The 27,065-nt window shown below is 40.9% G+C and overlaps 1 protein-coding gene across 5 annotated transcripts in view; it reads left to right on the forward strand.

Moving 5' to 3' along the window:
- SORCS1 (sortilin related VPS10 domain containing receptor 1) overlaps positions 1 to 27,065 on the forward strand; it is a 660,265-nt gene that overhangs the window by 433,529 nt on the left and 199,671 nt on the right. For all 5 annotated transcript variants that reach the window (XM_067709470.1, XM_067709467.1, XM_067709469.1 and 2 more), the window contains one exon: positions 8,168 to 8,326. In XM_067709470.1, coding sequence (XP_067565571.1) covers positions 8,171 to 8,326 — 156 coding nt within the window. In that variant the 5' untranslated portion in view covers positions 8,168 to 8,170. The remainder of the gene's footprint in view (positions 1 to 8,167; positions 8,327 to 27,065) is intronic.

The raw sequence follows: 27,065 nt of genomic DNA on the forward strand, positions 1-27,065 counted from the left end.
GGTCTTCATTGCTGCGCACGGGCTTTCCCCCAGTTGCGGCGAGCGGGGGCTCCTCTTTGTTGCCGTGCGCAGGCTTCTCATTGCGGTGGCTTCTCTTGTTGCGGAACACAGGCCCTAGGTGTGCGGGCTTCAGTAGTAGTGGCACGTGGGCTCAGTAGTTGTGGCTTGCGGACTCTAGAGCTTAGGCTCAGTAGTTGTGACGTGCGGGCTTTATTGGTCCGTGGCATGTGGGATCTTCCCGGACTGGGGCACAAACCCGTGTCCACTGCATTAACAGGCAGACTCTCAACCACTGCACCACCAGGGAAGGTCCACAGCATAAACTTTTTTGAGAACAAGCTTGTATGGAAATGTTTGTTTCCTTACCTGTACTGTCATTAGGTCAGAGCTTTTTTGACCATTTCTATCATTTTTTTCTCACCCCTACTTATGATAAAGAATAAAACCAGTTTTATGGAGGAGCGAAGGTAGAAGAATAAGGAAGAGGAGGCCAACACCGTTGTGAAAAATCTGAGTGTGAACCAGGACTGGGTACTTTGCTTCCATAGATTTATATTTAAAGCCCCCTCCCCAAATTATCTATATTTCTTCAAGAATATCTTACCAATCATCTTGTTATTGAATCTCCATTATTTAACTCCTAGTCCCTGATTGCCTCCCCACTTCTTCCCATCTAGGCAATACTTTTATGAGATATTTGTAAAACAAGATTTATCTCTTTCTTTTTTAGAACTCAACTATCGCATTTTATCAGAACGTACAGTACTAATGTGACATTCTTTGTGAAGTAATAATGGTATCATTGGCACAAAGCTTAACGTTGCTTTCACACAGATGATCTTATTTGATCCCATAGATATCTTTACCCCTGATCAGCAGTGTGACCTTAAACAAATCACCTCATTCCTCAAAGCCTCATTTCCTCTTCTGTCAAATGGACGTAATATCGATCTGAAGTATTTTAACAGTTTAATGAGGTAATATATTTTAAAGGTTTAGTGGAGTGCCTGGTACATAGCAGATGCTCAATACATATGAGCTTTTTTATAGTATCACTACCCTCAATGATGAAACGGAGGCTCAAAAAAAGATTAAGTGAGCTGTGAGATCTTCAAATTGGCATCAGAGACATGGCAGAAATGAAACCCAAATCCATCTTTGGAGTTAGGCCCCATGGGATACTGTGATTATAGTATATATTTATGGTTTGTTTTTCCTTCTTCTCATGGCATGAGTGGGATTCACTAAACTCACTTTCTTCCTCTTTTCTGAGGAAGTACACACACCCACAACATTGACAAAGGTCAGGTTTAGGATTCGGTCATGGCTCTTCTTGTGGAAAACAAGCATGTGGTTCAGTATCCCCACACTCAGCCCAGCATATCAACCTGTCCACATGCATGCAGAGGACCACAGTAATGGGAACAGAGTCTCACAGCGAAATGGTGTTTTTTAGTTTGAGATTCTCTAAGTTAACTCGAAAGAGAGGGTTGTGTTCCATAGTCCCAAATCGGAAGCAATCTTCCATAAACTTTCTTTCTTGAACTGTCTTCCAAGGAGTGTAACCGATATGTAACCCATATGTTATCATTTCTGGTGAGTGTTACTATTCTGTACCTTACAGGGTTTGGCAAAAAGAGTATTGACTGAATTATCATTATTATTACATAATAGGTAATAGGTTGGGTCTTCTAAGGCTATTAAGAGAAGTATGAAGGACTGAAATTGTTTGATACACTTCTTGAAAACTCTTTTTTTCCCCCTGAAAATTCAAAAGCTTTGAGTCCTCATAAAAAAAAAAAAGTTCAGAAGTAAACTTACAGAATACAGTGCAAAAGTTTCTCTCCAATTTCATTGAATCAATATTCAGGTCACAAGAAGATGGTCTATTGTTTCTCTCCAATTTCATTGAATCAATATTCAGGTCACAAGAAGATGATCTCTTAGTATTGAATGACCCTCCTTCGTGTTAATGAACATGGGTGGGTTACTTAACATTAGGTGAGCTTCACTGAGTTTGGGGGAGAGGGTGAGAGTGGGACTTAGGACAAGTGATTGCTCACTGGGTATGTCTTTCTACAGACTCTTTTCTATCCGTGTTTACTTGATTGAACCTTTTTCTTTTTAATAACTTTCCTCTCCTTTTCTCACTGTTGTTCATACTTCAGTGACTTCCTTTTCATGGGTCATTCTGGGATCCTGTGTAACTTTCCCTAATACTGTCCTCCAAACAGTTGCCCATTGCTAAGCACTTGTTGCTTTCACCCTCAGCTCATCTGGGAAGGGTAAATGCCCACCTCACATTCGGAATAGGCAGCTCTTCCATCCACATGGGTCAGCCAATTATTTACTTGCTCTGATTATATTTTGCTTAATTTGTTTTTTATATTGGAGCCAGAGTTTTGCAGATAGCCTCTTATACTATTTATAGATAGATTTTTGTTTGAATGGAGTGGCTAGATAACTAGAGTGCCCAATTGCTGCTACTGTTATTTTCTTTGTCATTGTCATTATCACTATGGAAATTACTTATTATGCACCTGTGATATGGGCATCTGGGTCTGAGTTAAGCCTTGAGCAAAGCAAGAGAGATATCCCTAGTATATTACCTCTTCTTGATTCCAGTCCGTGAATGACAAGGAGTAGACAAATGAGCAAACAAATAATAAACAACACATAAAGTAAATACTCTTTGCTCTAGGACCAAAGAAATGGTGGGAAAAAAATGTATGCCTTGGGGTGGTAAAGCTGCCTCTTATTAATGACTCCACCCTGCCTAAATAGGTAGATAATGGAATACCAAGAACAACACACCTAGGAAAAGAATCTGGAAGACTAAATGGTAGGAGCGCTCTTCTGGGAGGAATGTTCTGAGTAGACACCTGGAAGGATCAGGAAGCTGTCAAGCAGCGTTTTGTAGAATTACATCATTTAACCCTATTTTGAACCTGGAGCAAGTCAAAGAGAGTGGAGATGCATTTGATGTTTGATGACGCTGAGCTTTCAGAAGGACTAATATCCAAAAAAAAGGTAGAAGTGACATATTTGAAATCTATAAATTGCATTTCACGTTCATTTATCACCTCTAGGAAGAGCAAATAAAGTTTTTCCCTTCCCCTGAAGTGGATGATGAACGATTGCTTAGAATTGGGTGGTGGGAGCCGGTGTCACCATTATTGACTTTCTATGGAAAACAGTTCACCTGTAGGTGCAGTGAGTGCAGCACACCCTGCAGGACAGGAGTAAACTGGTTCTAATCACTCATGGGCTGATCTGAACAGAGAATAATTACTTTCCCGTTAAGGGCAGACTCTTCCCATTGTCTCTACCCACCCCACTTACTTCCAAGTAGCACAGCAGAGATTTGTTTCAGAGGACTCAGAACTCTCAATGTCCCAGGGATCCATGAACTGCATTTAGCAGAAGCAGGGACGAGGAGGACTCATTGCTTTATTCCTTCATTTGTTCATTTACAAAGATGGATGGACCTACTGTGGAACAAGCTTTATGCTAGGCACACAAGCCCTCTTTTTAGAGAGCTCACTTCAGGAATCCTGCAGAGTTTGGAGTCATGCCTTTTATAAAGGTCTTTTAAAGTTCTGTCATTCAGATTGTATTCCAGAATGCAGAGGATTAAACACAGCAAAACACCATTTATTCAGAGTCACATGAAAAGCCAAAAGAAGGGAGCTTCCCTGGTGGAGCGGTGGTTAAGAATCTGCCTATGCAGGGGACATGGGTTCGAGCCCTGGTCTGGGAAGATCCCACATGCCATTTAGCAACTAGGCCCATGTGCCACAACTACTGAGCCTGTGCTCTAGAGCCTGTGGGCCACAACTACTGAGTCCGCATGCCACAACTACTGAAGCCCACATGCCTATAGCCCATGCTCCACAACAAGAGAAGCCACCACAATGAGAAGCCCATGCACCACAACGAAGAGTAACCCCTGCTCGCCACAGCTAGAGAAAGCCCATGTGCAGCAACGAAGACCCAATGCAGCCAAAAATAAATAAATTAATTAAAAAAGGAGAAAAAAGAAAGCCAAAAGAAGATAGCCAATGTAAATCAACAAAAACAGGGATCACTGAATATATTTAAGGAATGTAATCTATTATTTTTTGAGGAATATTCACTAATTTGAAGTTTCTATTTTGATAATATTTCCTAGTAGAATACCATCTTGAGAAGATAGAACTTTATTATTATTTTTTTAAAATAAATTTATTTATTTATTTTTGGCTGTGTTGGGTCTTTGTTTCTGCGCGAGGGCTTTCTCCAGTTGCAGCAAGCGGGGGCCACTCTTCATCGCGGTGCGTGGGCCTCTCACTGTCGCGGCCTCTCTTGTTGTGGAGCACAGGCTCCAGACGCGCAGGCTCAGTAGTTGTGGCTCACGGGCCCAGTTTCTCCGCGACATGTGTGATCCTCCCAGACCAGGGCTCGAACCCAGGTCCCCTGCATTGGCAGGCAGATTCTCAACCACTGCGCCACCAAGGAAGCCCATATTGATGGCTTAGAACTTTATTTATAAAGGGCATCATTTTCGTCTAAAGATTGGATCACACTTATTATTTACACTGTATCTTTTTTCTCAAATGGGTTAAACATTTTCTATTTAGGTCTTAAATTCTTTATTTGCTTACTAACATATTTACTTTTCATAAACTACAACATGACAGAACAAACTTTAACTCATTTGAAATATAATTACTAAAGGATTCTGATTTGAAGACTGAAATAATAAGATTCCACTAATCCAGTTAATAGTTCATTAAGCACTTACTATGGTTCAACCACTGAACCAGTTGTAACCTAACTGTGTTGGAGCTTGTGATTAAGCAATTGAAATACATTGTATACAGTGGTGTGTATTAATGTGTGTGTATTAATGTGTGTGTATGCATTTGTGTGTTTACAGTTCAGGTGGAAATGAATATAGGCCATAATATTAAATGAAAAAAAAAAACAAGCAAAAACTCAATCCATGATATGATATGTAGCTGCGGATAAAGGAGTAGAAGGGGGCACAAACATGGTTTCACTTGTTGATGGGATAGGGTCAATTTATTTTTCTTTGTAAGTTTGTTTATTTATGGCTGCGTTGGGTCTTCATTGCTGCGCACAGGCTTTCTCTAGTTGCGGTGAGCAGGGCGACTCTTCATTGTGGTGCGTGGGCTTCTCATTGCGGTGGCTTCTCTTGTTGTGGAGCACGAGCTCTAAGTGCGTGGGCTTCAGTAGTTGTGGCTTGTGGGCTCAGTAGTTGTGGCGCGCAGGCTCAGAAGTTGTGGCGCACAGGCTTAGTTGCTCCGCAGCATGTGGGATCTTCCCGGACCAGGGGTCATGGCATGTCCCCTGCATTGGCAGGCGGATTCTTAACCACTGTGCCACCAGGGAAGTCCCTATTTTTCTTTTATTTTGAATTCTACTGGCAGTCTTACAAAGTTGTTTTTACAATAAAAAATGGCTAAACAAAAATGGATCCAGACTGACCTGTTTGTTTTGAGTGGATTGGAGCAGAGATTTGAAAGAGGAACCACTGGAAGGTTTGTCTAATACAGATACATCTGTAAATCTTACAGGGGGGAATATCCTGACATCTTCTATAATTTCCAAAATGTCAAATTCCCAAATAGAAGGTTTTAGGTGAAGACTGTAAAGAAATGGTGAGATTTTGGTCTACATATTTTTAGTACCCAGAAGAAAAGACTGAGGAAGCCAGGAGTTATATTTACTTAATGTTAAATAACCATATGTTTGAAAATATTTGTATTATTCTACCTCCCCCATCCAATAGTACTTAGATGCAGAATATCTCATACAGTTTGTTGACTCAGAGTATAAATGAGTATCAGAAGTATTTTAAATAAATGATAAATAATCAACTTGATTTGATGATATTCTGTAGGCCCAGGGTTTTTATTTTGATGAAGTAGTCTGCCAGGAGAAGCAGGTGGTGAGATCCGCACTTGTGGGAAGAGAGTAAACATATTCTGGTTTACAGGGAAATAGAAAAGCAGGGGAGTGGGGAAAATCACCTTGCCTGAGATAATAGATGCTTTATAAAATTGAGCCTGTTCATATTATCATAGAAATTACTTGCTGGCAGTAGTGCAAAAGGCTGTTATATATTATTGTTAATTGTGGTTGGAGACATAAAGCAATATGATCATTTGATGACTTATTTGTTTTTGGAAAATGACAGCTTTTGTGTGCCAGTAAATATGAAATCCCCTGGAAATATTCTTGTGAATTTAGGAGCCATCTGATCGTCCTTAGTACATACAATAGACTTTACTGATGACACGGAAGTTTGTACTCAGCAGATTACCTGATGGTTCTGCATCAGCTATCCAGAAAGGGAACACTGTCTGCTTGGTGACTACAAGACAGAGAGACCTATTACTTTGTCAGAATTTATGGTCGATGGACAGTGGCTTCACCAGAACATGGGAGGGGAGGCAATTAGTCTCCAGTATTGTGTGTGCTCTTCGTCTTGTCCGGAACAGAGCTGACAGCCACAGCGTTCCACTCACTCCACTTCATCCGTCCCTTTCTCCTCTTCGAGAAGGGCAGGGTGAAAGAACAGCGAGGAACCTGAAATTCATCCTGGGTAACATAAACACAGTTCAGGCTGAGCGTGTCTGGTGTGAGATCGTTGTGTGCCATTTGCCGTGATCGGACACCACTTTGGAATATGACACTAACTGTCCTGAGGTTTTAATATGATTGCCTCCAAATGCCTGAGAAAGCCCTGTGCGTTTGCCTGGCACTCTGTTCTCTTACGACAGGGCTCTCGTTTTTTTTTTTTTTTTTTCTTCCTTTCTCTCTCTCTCTCCTTTTCCTGGAACCGCCACATCCTTAGCTGGTAATCTTTAAACCCTGGGCTGCAGTGATCTCTCTTCATACGGCCACACATTAAGCACATCTTTCAGGCTTCTCCAAACCAAACTCAGAAAGTGCCAATGAATAAGCTGTTGGGGAAGAAGTCAGTGGGCAGCATTAAGGCCACCTGACTGGAGGCATAAGGTGTGCACTTTGACTGAGTGAAAGGCAACCTGCAGAGTCGGGAATGAGGTGCTTTATCACATATTCCTAGAGGCGTGAAACAAGAGAGTAAAAAGCTGTTTTCAGAGCAGCTCCTCTGTCTTGCTCCTGTTGTGGATTGTTCACACTGCAATGGCCAAGGTTAACCCTCAAAAGGAGAAAGTCCCAAGCCTCTGGAGCTGTGAATTTTTACATGAGTATAGCATATTCTTTTGTCAATAGGCCAAAGATGGAGAAGGGCATCCAATGACTTTTTCCATGGAACTTACATTCATATCTGCTCAAATTACTCTGGGCATCTTTCTAGATCTATGTGACTACTCTGAAAAACTTTCCATTCATTCCTTTAACTTTCGTTCATTCATGTCAAATATTTATTGAATATATAATATATGCTGGACCCCATTCTAGCTGCTGGGAAGGCACTTGTGGGGATAAAAATAGAGAAATATCACTATTCTCATGGGTTTGTGTTCTAGAGAGAATATATAGACAATAAAGAAAATAAATAAGTAAACTATTAATATGTTAGCAGGTGGTAAAGGAGCCTTTGGACAATACCCAGAGCAGGCTTTCGAATGCACAGTCTTTGACTCAAGACTCAGAAAATCAGACGAAAGGCAGGATGACATGGGATATCGTTGATGTGAACGGGAGGGTTTGCGATGGAGAGAAAAACCGTGGACTCCATCCTCTTTCTACTTCATTCCACCTTTCTCGCAAAAGACTGTGACAAGTTTCATCCCCCCAAAATGGAGACTAGACAAGGCTCAGCAGGAAGGAGGGCTGGGGTTAGGGGAACAATGGGAAATATTTCAGATTAAGGAAATAACCTTGGGGAAAAAAACCAAGGAGCCCTACAGGAGGGAAGAAAATGCACTCCTACATTTCCTCCTCCTTCCTTTCAGTCTGTCCCGCCTCTTTCATTTCTTGGTGAAAACAGTTTCACGGCCTTGGTCCAAGGTAGGAGAGCAAACCTGACAGTCAAGGTCCTTGTTTGGCCAAGCGTTCTTTGCCTGTTCCTTTTCCCTCCCTTGTCAAACATTTAGCTCATTTTTAAGCCTCGTAAATTGGCACACTTAACTTTCTGTTGTTTTCTTCCCTGAACAATTCTCTGCCGCAGATTATGTTGCTCACAGACCCGGAGATTGAGAGCAGTTTACTGATCAGCTCGGACGAAGGGGCAACCTATCAAAAGTACCGGCTGAACTTCTACATCCAGAGCTTACTTTTCCACCCCAAGCAAGAGGACTGGATTCTGGCTTACAGCCAAGACCAAAAGGTGAGCGTGATCCCCTTGTTCGAGACTGTGGTGCACGGTTGTCCTAGGGAAAGACAACTACTTAGTCATCGCTACGTTTCTTCTCAGCTGTCAGGTTGTTCTGTGCAGCAGCTTGAACCCTGGGCCGGTGGGGCGAGGGGCAGCAATGTGGATCTCAGGTTGCTTGTTTGAGCTTTGTAAGCATCTGAAACAGCACACAAAGGAAAAGCTAGACCCTAAGGAAGACATTGTGGAGGAGCAGTTCTTACCTGGAAGCTTCAGGCCATCAGGAAACCCCCATGGAATTTGAGACAGTGCTTTGTGTATGTGAGATGTGATCATTTTTTTTTTTGGAATTAAGAACCCATAGCTTTTCTCAGAGGCTTCAAGGGAAGGATGACCCTGAAAGAGTGAAGAACATTAGCTAGTGATATGCTAAAATAGTGAGAGAAATGTACATAGATAACATTCAGAATCAGGCAATCTCAGGACTTTTCTTCTCTTGGTGGCTAGGCTGAAGGATAGGTCTACGTTTTAGGAAGGCATTGAATGAAGTTATGCTATCATATGTTTATCTGTGTGTATATATGTGTGTGCGTGCACACGCAATATGTATATGTATTTTATGGGATAAATGCTGTAAAATATATCATGTACTCTGTACAGCAGATACATTATAAAATACATGTAGCTCCAGCTTTTAAGGAACTTACATTTCAGGTAGAGTATAAGGCTAGCAACAGTAAATACAATCGGATTAGAATTAGAGGCAAAAAGTATACAAAGGCAAATGTGAGAGAGGCTGTAGCCATAAAAGGCAAAAGGGAAACAGGTAAAATGTTAGAATGCTCTTTGTGAAATGCATGGTTCAGTGAGGTCATCCTGAGAATTACCCTCAGAGGAATTATATGTCACAAATTACATACATTTAAAGAACTACTAGACTTTCCTGAGTGAGGAGAATATTCTAGGGTTAAGAAACCGTCTGAGCTGGTATAGACGTATGGGGTTCTTCCTGAAGGGAGGGGAATAGTATAAACAACTTTTCAGGGTCTCTACTGACATGAGCATTTTTGAGGAAGCAAATTAAAATTCTCAGGATTGGAGTTTTATTCGCACCTGCCCTTACTGCCAAATAAAATGCACATTAGCCTAAAAATAGGAAAGACTTACAATTAGTATTTTTTTTCCTCTCGAGCAGCCTGGCTCCCCTTTCAGCAGAATGTACAATTTCATTCCTGGAGTCAAGCCACAGTGCATCTAGTCTAGGATGGTGCAGTTACCAGAGACAAAGCTGAGCAGCTCAGGACACAAGAATATTAGTCATTTAATCCACTGGGTTTTTGTATTTTATTTGACAGTTGGTTAATTTTCCCCCTGATGCCAGAGGCACACTGAGGGCCAAATTTACCTGTCTAAATGAAAACTATGCACCTTTGCAGTTGTGTCAGAGGAGATGACCCAAAATTTAACCCTTCATGTGCCAGTACTTCAGACAGTGATGCCATGAGCACTGTGGCAAAGTGGATAACTCTGGAGGAGTTGGGACATGTGGCTCCGACTCAGCCACGTATGGGAATTGGTACTTGGGGTTGGCTTTCTTTGCCTTCAAATGTGTTTGTGTGGATAGTTATAATTGCAGGTGCACTTCCAATGAGATTGAAAAGAACAAAAAACCCCCACAAATATTAGACTCCATGTCTGTTTATGTGCTCAGCATGATGCACTGTTGGTATAAAGTAACTATATCGAGGAGTATTCATTCCATCTAGGGAAAGAATATAAATGCATGTGAGTTCAGTAGTCTAAGAGGGACTAAAAAGGCAGATAGATTCTTCATTCACACATGGTAGATACCCAGTCAGAGTAGCTGGATGGATTATATGAAATTGGCAGCCCAAGTTTAGGAGTTGGAGATCTTATAAAATGATTTCACCTGGACTTTAATGACTGTCGTATTTCTGTGGGGGGTGGAGGGGGCGCGTTTTGCACAAGAGGGATGTCATAAACAATAATATAAATTTGTAAAGTTAGAAAACTCATGTAAACAGGATTGTGAATGTGTCTATTTGGCTGAAACTGAAATTTGGGCAAGTTAATTATACATGTACTCCTGGAACCTAATCTTAATTTTTTTTGGACCACTTTGACTGTTGGGCAAAATAATTTTTGTTTTCCCAATTAGGAGCCTTTTGAACATTTTGTTCAGTGGAATTATGTGTTCAGAGCTATAGATTACAAAGATTAATCTGGTAGTAATATTAGAATGAACTATGGTGCTGTGAGGTCAAAACCAAGAAGACCAGTTAGGATGGTATCACAGTAGGCTTGGTCAGGACCAAAAGGTATCTTTTGTGACCATAGACCAAATGAATTCTGTCATTTTAGAGGTAGAAGAAGCCTTAACAGTCTTTGCTCTGTATGTAGCTAACAAACCAAAAATCTTAGACGTTAATGAATTTTCCCAAAGGGGAAAACCACTCATTGGTGTCACATGTCTAAGTTCAGCAATTGGAATTTGAATATGATATTTAGTAGGGTTCACTACTAAATGGATGGGGATATCGGGAGATTAGCAAAGGGGCAGAAGCCAGCCTTTCTGCTAAGCTCTCTGTTTCTCCAGAAGAGAATGAAGGAGAAATCATCCTGGGAAAAAAGAATTATAGATCACCTGCTAATGAGTAGGGGTTGGGGAAGGGCTCCATGTATCAGGGCTTGAATCACAGCATGAGGAGTGGGGCATTAGTGGGGAGTGGAGTGGGCTGCAGCCATCCAATGAGCCATTAGCTGGTGGTGTTGGCCCGAAGTCAAGTGGAGAAGGTCTGTGGCCACTCAAGCAGGTCAGTGATATGGAAATAATAGCTGGCAATCACCCACGAATCACGGAGCTTTGAACCCTGATGAGATGCAGCAGTGGGCCCTAAGGAGGGCCCTGTGCTAGTGTTGGCAGGCCAGTGACTTTTGGAAGTGGGAACACTTATTTTTTCATGTAAGTGTTGTTCATCAATATGTCTGTGACAGTTGCTACTGTTGCAGAACTCTCAGCAAAGATGGTAGGTAGCTTTGGTGCTAGGATTCCCTTTGCCAGATGCTGTTTTCAACCAGCCTGTGGTGAACAGAATCCTCAGGTAGACAGCACCGTCTGTTAGAAGTTATTGCGTTGAGCTGACAGCTCCGTCAGCACTCACCTGTGCACTGTCCTCCTCTCCTCTCTTCCCTTGTTTGCTGTCAGTCTTTTGAGGCATACACTCCCCTTTTGAATACATAGCCACCTTTACTTTTCCCTTATTTCCCTGCCACTGCTTTCTCTCACCTTTAGTGAATGAGACTCTGAGGGCCCTGAAGACAAAGTCTGGATCCCTGGCTTGCAGGAAAGAGCCCATGTGGTCCATGGCGTTCTGCTCCAGCTGCGTTTCATTTCGAGTGTCTGGACTCTCAGTAGAGGCTTTTTGATGTGAGCATTTTAAGGGACTCAAAAGAGTTTGGTTGAACAGATTGTGCTTTCTGGCCCAAGACAGAGTTTTACTGGCCATCGTTCCATAGGAAGCCAGATTAAAAAAAAAAAATGCTTTTAATCAGGGAGAAATGTGTATGACCAAATGCTCTCAAAATTCATAAGATTAGGTTATTTTGATATTTTAGCCTTTTTTCTTATTTTTTCTTAGAGAATTCTACCTGTGATATTAAAGATGTAGGTGATTGCCAAGAGGGAAAATTTTTTTGAATGAGCATGTGACTCTCCAGCCACCACTAGAATGACTGAAGAGATTTGGGACCTTTTTCCCTTTGAAGCTCTAAAAGAAGTAGCTTGACTTCTTAAAAAGCCCTGTTGGGGGACTTCCATGGTATAGACACAGGCGATAGACTCCTTGGCCTCTGAAGGGTCTATGTGAGGATGTGCCTTTGGAAAGCCCTGGAATTTTCAGAAAAATAAGCATTATAGACATTATGGAAACTTCATGCCAAATGGGCAGAGGGATACCTGTTATGTACAGTCACACCTTTTAAGCTTCTTACAAAACAGCAGTGAATTACTGTGGATGCCGTGAAGAATTCCACAGCATTTATACCAGGACCCCCAACATCTCACTCTCCATTATTTAGTTTTGTTATTTCTGTAATTAAGCAGTTGGCAAACCAAACATTCTGCTCCTTCCCTTTGTTTCTTGGCATTTGGAAACCAAGCAGCCAGGAGAACAGAGGTACAGAGCTTCCGCTTCCTTCCTTGTTTTTCCCCCACATTGTTGCCTCAGTACAGGAAACCACCCAAGGAAGGCTTAGCAGCAGGCCAAATGTGCCAGATTACATCTTTATTTTAATTTGGCAATAAACTAGTGTACAAACTGTGCTATGAAACATTGCCTCCAGTGGCATCTCTCAGTCTGTCTCAAACACGTCACTAAACATGATGTGTTGGGAGACAGTGGAAATGAGTGAAAACAAAACACAGATGTGACTGAAAGAAAAACACAGGAGAAATGTGTAAGAATAAGCATCTACCTCAGCTCTGCTGACCATCCTGGGGCTCTGGGCTCGGGGTCTCTCTGTTAGGGGTTACACTGCGGAGCGAATTGTATAGGGGCGAGTCTGCAATGTTGTGAAGCCAACGTGAACGCTCCTGGGACTCAGAGTGCCTCACAGCTGGGGAGGAGAGACCCCCTTGCTCGGCTTATCCAGGCAGCAAGGCCTCTCCTACAGATGTACCTGCTGGCCCTGACCATAAACAGGAGGGTCCACGTTTCTCCAGTCCTCCACAGTGAGCTTTTTCTCCCCGCTCTGGGTGCCCAAGTCCTTCTAGACCGTGGACTCAGTTCCTACACAGATAAGCAAGCAACTAACTGAACACGGCGGCTGGGTCTGGGTTGTGGGAAACTGGAGAGGAGGTGTTCATTCAGGAGGGTGGGGTGTGGTGGGGGGTCTTCGTGAGCTCCAGCCTGCTGTTCTTGCCACCGAGGATGGCTCATTCAATGTCACCAGACTTTTCAGAGTTTTTCGAGAGAAGTAATCCTGCTTTGTTTGAGATATGACATTTTCCTATTTTTAAGTGTTTATAACTAACTCAAAAACTTACAACAGAAAGCCGTGCAGGGCAAGTCAACCTCATCTGCTGCCTTGTCTTAGTCCCCAGATCACCTTTTTGCTGATTTCTCTTTCCCATTATCTTTGTTTTTCTCCTGTTCATGGATCTTCCTGTCAGTTTTATTTCAGGAAAAGTTCCATTGTTTTGTGAAGTAAAAAGAAAAATGCATGCAAATGAGTGATTAATTCTGTGGAGGGAGGACAAAACCCTTAGGACAGTTTGGTGGGTCACCCTTCATTTTGCGGCAGTTCTAGAATATTCATGAGTTTGTGTTGGCTCACTTGTTCTGGAGCACTATGAGTCAGCAGTCCAAGTAATACCATGTGGGAGCTTGTAGGATCTCTGTTCTCCTCTATATTCCAAAGTATCAAAGTTTATGAAAGAAAGAAGAAATCCTAAGGCTTGCACGGTGGCCTCACCTTCAGTATTTTGGTAAATATGTGTAAGATACACTTAAAACCAAAACATGGCTTTAAAGGAGGAAAGCACGTTTTCATAAGGAAACCCTATTCACAAATAAATTGAAACCCTAAATATTAACAGCGGCATTCTCTGTATAAATGAAGGCAGAGTTTGAGTTAAAATCATATATTGATAGAAAAGGAAAATTATACTGCCAGTGTGTTTGAGAGCATACAATAGAATTTTAGTAACTTGCATAAAAGTAAATTTTTAAAAGAAGAACTGCTTTTAGCTTTCTCCCTTCTTTCTTTCTACCAGTCCTGCAATTTTACTTAAACAGTTTCATATACATTTCTTTAACAAAATAGAGAAAAAGAACACAACTTTCTTTTTAATCTTTCCTACTTTTCCTGACTGAGCACTAAAAGATGGCCATTGTTTATCACGACAGCTCTGAATGCCAGGAATTCTCTGGGAAATAATGACTGCTTGATATAAGGGAAGAGATGTCAGCATTTTCCCAAACTCAGTCATATTGGTTTCTCACCAGCGATAGACAGCACAGCAAGTGAGGCAGGAACATCAGCTCTCTGTCAGGCCCTCCAAATGGCCATGTGACCTTCAGCAGGTCATTTAACTTTTAGAGTTTCGCCAGCTGTGAAGTGGAAGCAATAACAGTACCTGGCTCACAGGACTGTTTGAGGGTGCTGTGATAATGTATGTAAAACACTCAACACAGAACCTGGCACATGGCTAGCACCACGTGAATGCCAGCCAATGTATTATTCAAAGACCTAGGAGAGAGCCACCTGGTGTGGCATAACTAGGTTTAGACGCAAGGCTTCCTTAGCCGTAATCCGGTGTCTTCCCCATACGTGACGTTATACGTATTTAGCCAATGTTGAATATCCTCTTAGACAATCACTAAAAGGTACCACTGAACCAGAATGAACAGAGCAAGCAAGAACCAATATATGGTACTCAGAAATATTATTGATTATAATAATGATAAGCCATTACATATTAAAGTATTTGCCTTTACAGCAACTCTGTTTGTTTTTGAGTAGACCTAGCATCCCCTTAATGTCAAAAGGGCAAGATTGAAATAAAAGATAAATGGATCCTTCAAATTCAACCCCCTGGGGATATTCAAATGATTTCTGCACAAGCACAAACACTTAGGAAGCTGATATCTACCTAATGCCATCACGTTTCCCAAGGCACTACATTAAAAGGCACTCAGTTATTCATAAGAAATATGTGGAACGTTATATACCATGCTTTGGCAAGATTTCCATGTGCTTGAAATTTCCCAATGTCAGATCTGATTTCTAATCTCATGAATATGTAAATAATTTAAGTATTCAAGTACAAAACTGGCAATTAGAGTGGAAACCAGGGAGCTTGCTGAACGTCAACCCCAATGCTTGTTTATAAAACAAATTCTCCAGCTGAAATGCCATCTTATGCAAACGAGGAAGGCCTGTGTTCACTTTAGCTAACTTGTTTAACCAGGTTGTATCATTATTTTTCAATTGCTACCTGAAGCAGTTTGATCTACCTGTTCCCAAATTTGAACGAAATGAGCTACAAGAATAAGGAGAAATGGACATTTTTGAATGAGTGATTGGGGTTAAGGTTTGGACAGATAGAATTATGCTTTTTGGTAGCTATTTAAACTTTGAAGTAAATTGCATTTTTGCTTGTGCAATTTTTTAGCCAGTTATTTTGATCTGTTCTACCCACCAACACTTGTCTAAATGGATTAAGATGCCTCCTTAATCCAGGCACCAGTCTGGGAAGGTTTGAAGGACACTTGACATCCTAAGAGGGCATGGACCTTTTTCTTAACTGAGCTCGAGGGATATCCAGAAAAAAACTAACTCTGAGTGTGGCCCTTTAGAATCTAGTAATGGTAACATTTTCTTGTATCCTGCTTTGTCAAGCATGGCTGCTGCCAGCAGTGTTGCCAAGGAGGGGAGTGGTTTGAGAAGGAGGGAGTCTTGGCCTTGTAAGTAGACATATTTTGTGAAGTTATGACTCTGTAGGTTTCATACTAAAAATTTTTTTTAAATGTTATCTTTTCCAACTTCCTCCCTTCAGTACAATAGGATATTGTAAGTTCAGATTACACATGGCACATGAGGTATTCCAAGAGATCCAGAGGCCCAGCCAGGATCTCATAGCTGCCAAGAGGAAGAGAAACCAGAAGTCAGCTACCCTTCTAAAATGACCAGGTCCCTTTACTGAGCTGGACCCTTAATATAAAATACTATGAGATGGCTTTCCCAGGACTTCCAGATGGGAGAATTACCCTCCTCACCTCCCTTTCCCCCACCCATCCTCGCTTGCTCTTTGGCTCCTTTCCACACCTCCTTTTCCCTTCAAGTGAGAAAAGCCTAGTTCCCGAGCCGGTGGAGTGGGTTCCCTCGCCCCTGCTGCTCCCACCCGGGTCCCCCCTCCAGCCATCGCTACTGCCACCACCTCCGTTCCGTTCAATCGATTTTTGCTGCATGTCAACACTTATTACCAAAGAAGTGATACATTTCCGCACCACCCTCCTGTTCTCTTTGTGAACAACAACATGCATTTTCCAAGAGGTTAAGTGAAACTAAGGATCCAGTTGGTGGCCACTGAACAGAGCGAAGGGTTGGGTCCTCTAATCTTCATGAGCAACAAGGACATTTTAATCATAATGAATGGTTCAAGTACTAATATCCCACTACTCCAGGTAAATAGTTAAGAAGAACATAGGCCTCAATTCAGTATTTATCGATATAAAGGATTCTTGCCAGAATGGTGAGTTCAGTCAGTGTATTAACATTTTTGGATTGCAAAGTATAATCTGACTATGAATAGCAGGTGATTAATATACCAGAATAATACTATCAGAATCAGAGTGGATAAGAATGGTTTTTTGGGCCTGCATGCCTGCCCTCTTGCTGTGCTCCTGATTAAAGAAATTAGTCCTTCCTTTCCAACTTAGTCCCTGGAAAGAAGTTTCAGCCTGAGAGCTTGTGAGATCTTAGTTCCCAGGGCAGAGGTTGGGCCCAAGCTTCTGCAGTGGGAGCTCTGAGTCCAAACCACTGGACTAACAGAGAACCTCACACACCAGGGAACATCAATCGGAGTGAGGCCTCCCAGAGGTCTTCATCTCATCACCAAGACCCAGCTCTATCCAACTGCCTACAAACTCCAGTGCTGGACATCTCAGGCCAAACAACCAGTAAGACAGGAAAGCAGCACCAACCATCAGAAAAAAAAAAAAAAAAAGAAATGACAAAAAAATTTGTTGCAGAGGAAGGAGCAAGGTAAAAACCTACAAGACCAAATAAATGAAGATGAAATAGGCAACCTACCTGAAAAAGAATTCAGAATAATGATAGTAGGGGTGATCAAAACTCTCAGAAACAATGGGGAAAATACAAGAAACATTTAACAAGGATCTAGAAGAACTAAAGAGCAAACAAACAGTGATGAACAACACAATGACTGAAATTAAAAATACTCTACAAGGAATCAATAACAGAAAAACTGAGGTAGAAGAAGGGATAAGTGAGCTGGAAGATAAAATGGTGGAAATAACTGCCAGGGAGCAGAATAAAGAAAAAAGAACCAGAGGAGATGAGGACAGTCGCAGAGACCTCTGGGACAACATTAAATGCACCAACATTCAAATTATAGGCATCCTAGAAGAAGAAGAAAAAAAGAAAGGGTCTGAGAAAATATTTGAAGAGATTATAGTCGAAAACTTCCCTAACATGGGAAAGGAAATAGTCAGTCAAGTCCAGGAAGCGCAGAGAGTCCCAACAGGATAAACCCAAAGAGAAACACGCCGAGACACATATTAATCAAACTATCAAAAATTAAATACAAAGAAAAAATATTTAAAGCGTCAAGGGAAAAGAAACAAACAACATACAAGGAAATCCCTGTAAGGTTAACAGCTGATCTTTCAGCAGACACTCTGCAAGCCAGAATGGAGTGGCAAGATGTATTGAAAGTGATGAAAGGGAAAAACCTACACCAAGATTATTCTACCCAGCAAGGATCTCATTCAGATTCGACAGAGAAATTAAAACCTTTACAGAAAAGCAAAAGTTAAGAGAATTCAGCACCACCAAACCAGCTTTACAACAAGTGCTAAAGGAACTTCTCTAGGCAGGAAATACAGAAGAAGGAAAAGACTCACAATAAAAAATCCAAAACAATTAAGAAAATGGTAATAGGAACATACATATCGATAATTACCTTAAATGTAAATGGATTAAATGCTCCAACCAAGAGACATAGACTGGCTGAATGGATACAAAAACAAGACCCATATATATGCTGTCTACAGCAGACCCACTTCAGACCTACGGACACAAACAGACAGAAGGTGAGGGGATGGAAAAAGATATTCCATGCAAATGGAAATCAAAAGAAAGCTGGAGTAGCAATTCTCATATCAGACAAAATAGACTTTAAAATAAAGACTATTACAAGAGACAAAGAAGGACACTACAGAATGATCAAGGGATCAACCAAGAAGAAGATACAACAATTGTAAATATTTAAGCCCCCAACATAGGTGCACCTCAATACATAAGGCACATGCTAGCAGCCATAAAAGGGAAAATCAACAGTAACACATTCATAGCAGGGGACTTTAATACCCCACTTTTACCAGTGGACAGATCATCCAAAATGAAAATAAATAAGGAAACACAAGCTTTAAATGATACATTAAACAAGATGGAAATAATTGATATTTATAGGACATTCCATCCAAAAACAACAGGATACACTTTATTCTCAAGTGCTCATGGAACATTCTCCAGGATAAATCATATCTTGGATCACAGATCAAACCTTGGTATATTTAAGAAATTGAAATCATATCAAGTATCTTTTCTGACCACAACGCTATGAGAATAGATATCAGTTACAGGAAAAAAACTAAAAAATACAAACACATGGAGGCTAAACAATATGCTACTAAATAACCAAGAGATCGCTGAAGAAATCAAAGAGGAAATCAAAAAATGCCTAGAAACAAATGACAATGAAAACACGATGACCCAAAACCTGTGGGATGCAGCAAAAGCAGTTCTAAGAGGCAAGTTTATAGCAATACAATCCTACCTCAAGAAACAAGAAACATCTCAAATAAACAACCTAACCTTACACATAAAGCAATTAGAGAAAGAAGAACAAAAAAAACCCCGAAAGTTAGCAGAAGGAAAGAAATCATAAAGATCAGATCAGAAATAAATGAAAAAGAAACAAAAGAAATAATAGCAAAGATCAATAAAACTAAAAGCTGGTTCTTTGAGAAGATAAACAAGATTGATAAACCATTAGCCAGACTTATCAAGAAAAAAAAGGGAGAAGACTCAAATCAACAGAATTAGAAATGAAATAGGAGAAGTAACAACTGACACTGCAGAAAAACAAAGGATCATGATTGATTACTACAAGCAGCTGTATGCCAATAAAATGGACAACCTGGAAGAAATGGACAAATTCTTAGAAAAGCACAACCTTCCGTGACTGAACCAGGAAGAAATACAAAATATAAACAGACGAGTCACAAGCACTGAAATTGAAACTGTGATTAAAAATCTTCCAACAAACAAAGGCCCAGGACCAGGCGGCTTCACAGGTGAATTCTACCAAACATTTAGAGAAGAACTAACACCTATCCTTCTCAAACTCTTCCAAAATAGAGCAGAGGGAGGAATACTCCCAAACTCATTCTATGAGGCCACCATCACCCTGATACCAAAACCAGACAAAGATGTCACAAAAAAAACTACAGGCGCATATCACTGATGAACATAGATGCAAAAATTCTCAACAAAATACTAGCAAACAGAATACAACAGCACATTAAAAGGTTCATACACCATGATCAAGTGGAGTTTATCCCAGGATGCAAGGACTCTTCGGTATATGCAAATCAATCAATGTGATACTCCATATTAACAAATTGAAGGATAAAAAACATATGATAATCTCAATAGATGCAGAAAAAGCTTTTGACAAAATTCAACACCATTTATGATAAAAACTCTCCAGAAGGTGGGCATAGAGGGAAATCACCTCAGTATAATAAAGGCCATATATGACAAACCCACAGCCAACATCATTCTCAATGGTGAAAAACTGAAACCATTTCCACTAAGATCAGGAACAAGACAAGGTTGCCCACTCTCACCACTATTATTCAACATAGTTTTGGAAGTTTTAGCCATGGCAGTCAGAGAAGAAAAAGAAATAAAAGGAATCCAAATCAGAAAAGAAGTAAAGCTGTCACTGTTTGCAGATGACATGATACTATACATAGAGAATCCTAAAGAAAACTACTAGAGGTAATCAATGAATTTGGTAAAGTAGCAGGATACAAAATTAATGCACAGAAATCTCTTGCATTCCTATACACTAATGATGAAAATTCTGAAAGAGAAATTAAGGAAACACTCCTGTTTACCACTGCAATAAAACGAATAAAATACCTAGGAATAAAGCTACCTAAGGAGACAAAAGACCTGTATGCAGAAAACTATAAGACACTGATGAAAGAAATTAAAGATGACAGAAACAGATGGAGAGATGTTCCATGTTCTTGGATTGGAAGAATCAACATTGTGAAAATTACTATACTACTCAGAGCGATCTACAGATTCAATGCAATTCCTATCAAACTACCAATGGCATTTTTCCCAGAACTAAAACAAAACGTTGCACAATTTGTATGGAAACACAAAAGACCCTGAATAGCCAAAACAATCTCGAGAAAGAAAAACAGAGCTGGAGGAATCAGGCTCCTGGACTTCAGACTATACTACAAAGCTGCAGTAATCAAGACAGTGTGGTTCTGGCAGCAGAACAGAAATATAGATCAATGGAACAGGATAGAAAGACCAGAGATAAACCCACGCACAATATGGTCACCTTATCTTTGATAAAGGAGACGAGAGTATACAATGGAGAAAAGACAGCCTCTTCAATAAGTGGTGCTGGGAAAACTGGATAGCTACATGTAAAAGAATGAAATTAGACCACTCCCTAAAACCATACACAAAAATAAACCCAAAATGGATTAAAGACCTAAATGTAAGGCCAGACACTATCAAACTCTTAAAGGAAAACCTAGCCAGAACACTCTATGGCATAAATCACAGCAAGATCCTTTTTGACCCATCTCCTAGAGAAATGGAAATAAAAACAAAAATAAACAAATGGGACCTAATGAAACTTCAAAGCTTTTGCACAGCAAAGGAAACCATAAACAAGACGAAAAGACAACCCTCAGAATGGGAGAAAATATTTGCAAATGAAGCAACTGACAAATGATTAATCTCCAAAATATACTAGCCTGTCATGCAGCTCCATACCAAAAAAAAAAAAAAAACAACCCAATCCAAAAATATGCAGAAGACCTAAATAGTCGTTTCTCCAAAGAAGATATACAGATTGCCAACAAACACATGAAAAGATGCTCAACATCACTAATCGTTAGAAAGATGCAAATCAAAACTACTATGATGTGTCACTTCACACCATTCAGAATGGCCATCATCAAAAAATCTACAAACAATAAATGCTGGAGAGGGTGTGGAGAAAAGGGAACCCTTTTGCACTGTTGGTGGGAATGTAAATTGATGCAGCCACTATAGAGAACAGTATGGAAGTTCCTTAAAAAACTAAAAATAGAACTACCATACGACCGAGCAATCCCACTACTGGGCATAAACCCTGAGAAAATCGTAATTCAAAAAGAATCATGTACCACAATGTTCATTGCAGCACTATTTACAATAGCCAGGACATGGAAGCAACCTAAGTGTCCACTGACAGATGAATGGATAAAGATGTGGCACATATATACAATGGAATGTTACTCAGCCATAAAAAGAAATGAAATTGAGTTATTTGTAGTGAGTTGGATGGACCTAGAATCTGTCATACAGAGCGAAGTAAGTCAGAAAGAGAAAAACAAATACCATATGCTAACAAATATATATGGAATCTAAAAAGAAAAATTGGTTCTAAATGAACCTTGGGGCAGGACAGGAATAAAGGCACAGATGTAGAGAATGGACTTGAGGACATGGGGAGGGGCAAGGGTAAGCTGGGACAAAGGGAGAGAGTAGCATTGACGTATATACACTAGCAAATGTAAAGTAGCTAGCTAGTGGGAAGCAGCTGCATGGCACAGGGAGATTAGCTTGGTGCTTTGTGAACACCTAGAGGGGTGGGATAAGGAGGGTGGGAGGAAGCTGCAAGAGGGAAGGGATATGGGGATATACGTATGCATATAGCTGATTCACTTTGTTATACAGTAGAAACTAACGCAACACTGTAAAGCAATTATACTCCAATAAAGATGTTAAGAAAAAATTCTATGAGATAGAGTCACAAATTCTGATCTGAAAGGCTCTCACTCTCTTGACTTGCTTAACTCCAATGCCTGCCTGGCTGATCTAAGTATAGTCATGATGAGAAAATGTCCCAGAACAAGAAGACTTGTGATCCAAAGCCGAACAGCCTCAGCTACTCCAGGAAAGGCCATGCTAAGCAGTATCCAACCTCAGAGGCTGGGTACGTGGATGCATTGTTTAGGGTCCTTCCTTGGCTTCCTGAAAGTCAGGAGGAAAAAAGCAATAACAAGTTCTTCTCCTTGCCATTCCTCCTTTCCTCAGGGCCTGTGGACAGCTCGGGCTAGAGGCAATAATCAGCAGAAAGGGGAGAGCGTGAGAGCTAGTATTGACCTTTTACTCTGTGGGAAGCTTTATGCCAGACTTTTCACACTGATACCTCAACTCTATTCTTACATGAAACATCAGATGTATCATTATGCCAGATAGAATTGGGGGAATCTGAGGCTCTGAAAGGTTAAGAAAAGTCCCAAGGTGGTTGGTAGAGCCAGGAGTCTTATCCAGGTTTGACCCTCTTCACTCAGTCCTCGCTGCACCAAAACGCTTGCCTCCCTACAAAAGCCATTGCGATCCTTTTCTTTTTTTCCTTTTCTTTAATTGCCAATTTTTTTTTCTATTTTTATGTAACCATCTTTCCACTCTCCAACCTACCGTGAGACCTGTTCCCTCTGACAGATGCACTAGTACACATTTCAAGAGCTGCGTTTCACAGCAGAGAGAAAACTGTTGTTTGAAGATCACACAGCAGAGGAAGGGAGAGGGAGGGACCGGCAAGTCAGAGGGTCATTGCCCCTGGCTGCTTCCCAGGCAGACAGCAGTCCCTTGTGAACCCTCAGACCAGCTTGTGACTGAAACATTGTGACCCCTGCTCATCTCTTCCAACCTTGCACCCTGCCCAGGTAAAATGACTGGAGCTTTCAGAAGTGACCCTCTCTGTAAGCTGGTGCAGTCACTATGGAAAACAGTCTGGAGATTCATTAAAAAACTAAAAATAGAGCTACCATATGATCCAGCAATCCCACTCCTGAGCATTTATCCAGAAAAGATGAAAACTCTCATTCAAAAAGATAAATGTGCCCCAGTGTTCATAGCAGCACTATTTACGACAGCCAAGACATGGAAGCAATCTAAATGTCCATTGACGAATGGATGAAGAAGATGTGGTATACACATACACACATGCACACACAATGGACTGTTTATTACTCAGCCATGAGAAAGAATGAAATAATGTCATTTGCAGCAACATGGATGGACCTAGAGGTTATCATACTAAGAGAAGTAAGTCTGACAGAGAAAGACAAATATCATATGATATTACTTATATGTGGAATCTAAAAAAATGATACAAATGAAGTTATTTACAAAACAGAAACAGACTCACAGGCATAGAAAACAAACTTATGGTTACCAAAGGGGAAAAGGGGAGTGGGGGGAAGGATAAATTAGGAGTTTGGGATTAACAGATACACACTACTATATATATAAAATTGATAAGCAACAAGGTCCCACTATACATCACAGGGAACTATATTCAATGTCTTGTAATAACCTATAATGGAAAAGAATATGAAAAGGAATACATATATGTAAAAAGAATATGTATATGAAAAAGAATATATATATGCATATATATAACTGAACAACTTTGCTGTACACCAAAAACTAACACAACATTGTAAATCAACTATACTTCAATAATAAGTTAATTAAAAAGCAAAAATAAATAAATAAAAAATAAATCAGTAGTCCTTGGAATGATTAGATTAAATATCTGGATATTCCAGAAAAGCATCTAAAGCCCATCATTCAAATTTAAGACAAAATTTATAGTTCCCTGTGTGTATATAGCACAGGGAACTGTATTCAACATCTTGCAATAACCTATAATAGAAAAGAATCTGAAAAAGAGTATATATATATATACACATTCACATATATATATATATATATATATATGAATCACTTTGCTGTACACCTGAAACTAACACAGCATTGTAAATCAACTATATTTCAATTTAAAAAAAATGTGACCCTCTCTTACGCTCTACTTCTAGTCAGATTTTTTTTCCTTTTAAAATTTTGTTTATTATTATTCTTGTTATTGTTGTTGTTATTGCCTTTCCTTCTTCCCACACCCAGGGGCCCTGACTCACCCAGGCACCCATCTCTTCCCTGCCCTGATACAGTCACCTTCTAACTGATCTCTCTCCTCTGTTCCATCTTCACACGGCTAATGGATCCATCTTAACAGAGGCACACTTCCAGTTATGTCCCAAGTGACAGTTTTCTCCTCCTGCTTATTTTTGTCTCTCAAAACCTGCTGAGCTTCATCATATATTCATTTAAATAATGGGATGATTACATGGTTATTGAGGGCTATTCATTTTTTCCCATCAGTGTCTTGATATTGGGGATCTGTGATACAGATCCTTACTAGCTTCTAATTATTTTACTTATCTTCCATTTATTTCCATATCTATATTATAGGAGCTTTAAGGCCGAGAGTCCATTTGACATTTCCCTAAGTACCTCCAGACGTGGGAGCACAGGAAGAGTCCGTGAACTGAACTGGTCCACAGCCACATATTGACCCCTGTGGCCCAGCCAGCCCCAGTTCCATATGTCGAATCCCCCAAGCCTGCCTCAAAGTGCCAAACACAACTATGGGGTATGTGACAGACTTCAGTGACAGCTGGGGAATGGCCAGTGACAGATTTGATAAATCCAGGCTTCAGAGAGATTGATGGAGCCGGTGACATGTCATCATTCCTGCTCTCTCTTCATCAGCAAAGCCTGAGCGCTCAGCCTTGGTGCCCTTGTATTTTGACCTTTGGGAACAGTCTCCATTAGCTCCCCGCAAGTTATGGTAGGATTGCATTCATCCAGTCTGCTCCCAGGCCATGTTTATAGCCTCTACTCCCACTTCACTTCCCTTTACGCACCTCCACCAAACTGGGTCTCTTGCAGTTGACAAAAGAAGAACAAAGATACCGCCCTAACCTTGGCTGCTCTGTTTATTTGCTCAGACTGACCCACTTGCCCTGGAACACTCTTTTCTCACATCTTCAAATTAAGAACTTTTTACTGTATTCCTAGTCCCACCTTGAAAGCTTTGGCAGATCCCCAGCTTCTTCCTGTCTTACATAAGCCACCATAACACTCTGAACAAAATATAACAACACTTACGATACTTTGTGTGTGATATCCCCTGAGAAGCTAGCTTTTTCTCTGGGGAACTTACATCTCTCGGGGTTTGGGGGAGCTGGTCTGGGATGGGTCATCATGGTTCTCTATCTCTCCCTGTACCCACCGGCCAAGGAGAAGGCTTGTGTCAGTGCTGGGTGGAGTTTTAGGTCCTTTATAATGTGATTTCCCCTAAGAGTGGGTGCTGGCTTCCTGTGCTGTGCAACTAGAGCAGCAGAGCTCATCTCTGAAGACCATGGATTTCTCTGGACTGATTTTCTTCCTATTAAGGCTGGGGGAGGAAGGGCTTGATATTTGCAATGCCTTGGGGGCTGGCATTAGAAATGTATTTGAAGTCCTCAAGGTCCCATCTCTTTCTTGCTAAAGAATGCAGTAACAGCAGTGAGAACTGGAGAGGCATGAGGTGGAAGAGTGCTTTGCACCCAGGCCATCCGCAGGGCGATATTAGGATGAAGCAAATCAAATAGAACTGGCAGTGTTTTCTGTCAGCCTTTTCAGGAAGGGCAGTTTGCAAGCCTCCTGCCTCTAAAATGTTAAGGGCAGAGAAGGAAAGGGGAGGGAGCAGGCAACCTTGAAAAGAACCAACTGCAAGAAGTGTTCCTCCAACAAGGAAACTTCTGCAGGAGCCCACGTGGGGGAGACCTAGGGACCTGCCTCCTGATGGGAAAGTCACCGTGGGGACCTTTGTGGTGAAAGCATCCAATCCCATCAACCAAAGACTGAAACATGCTGTCACTCTTACCTTCTATCAAATGGTGTCCTTGCACCAATTTCCTAGCTGCAAAAGAAAATTCCTAATGTGTACCTATCTAACAATCTAAAATGAGGGGCTGCACTGATCTGATTTAGAACTGTTGAGAAGACTTTTTGGAGACAGTGGTGCTTGCAAGCTTTTGCATTAACACAAGGAAGTGGAATTTCTGTTCAAAGAAAGATGCCACTCTGCTAGGGATTCAACCAAAATGTGAATGGTAAGAAGATGGAAAATGAAAGTTGGAAACAGCTGCTCTCATACCCCACTTCTTTCAGCCCATCTTAATCTGCTATAGTTTAGGTATCCTGAGCAAAGTCAATGAATCTCACTTTTGCCCACCTCCAAGCTATTTGTCCTGCTGTGGCCTCTCTCTTTATTCTCCCTTGGAACCTGTGCCCCTCAGCCAACTTGCAGCCCTCTGGAGCATGACAACAGAGATGATTGTACAATTGGTTAAAAGCTCCTAATAAAACCAACCCTTGAAATTGAATCCTTTGCAATTAACTGTATTTTTATCTGCACTCTTCTTATAGCAGACAAAGGCAGATGGCAAGAAAACAAGTCAATGTAAGTGATGTCAAAAAAAAAATAGGAGAAGGAAGGAAGAAAGGAAGGAAGGAAAAAAGAAAGGGACGGAGGAAGGGAGGAAGGATGGGCTAAATCTTCAGAGGAGGAGCATGGCAAGAAGTGTTGACAGCCCCAGACCAGCATAATAAGGAAGTAGAGGGTTGGGCCCTGAGGCTGCTAATAGGTCTTGAGCATAGATGAACAATGGGTTTGTGCCCATTAAGTTGTATCTACTGAGATGGGGAAGTGGTCTCAGCTAGTTTAGAGTGATTCTAAACAGGAAGGATTGTCTGCCCTGCATTCTTAGTTAACCAGAATCCTTCC

This window comes from Pseudorca crassidens, chromosome 16 (assembly GCF_039906515.1).
Source record: "Pseudorca crassidens isolate mPseCra1 chromosome 16, mPseCra1.hap1, whole genome shotgun sequence".
Taxonomy (NCBI): Eukaryota; Metazoa; Chordata; class Mammalia; order Artiodactyla; family Delphinidae; genus Pseudorca; species Pseudorca crassidens.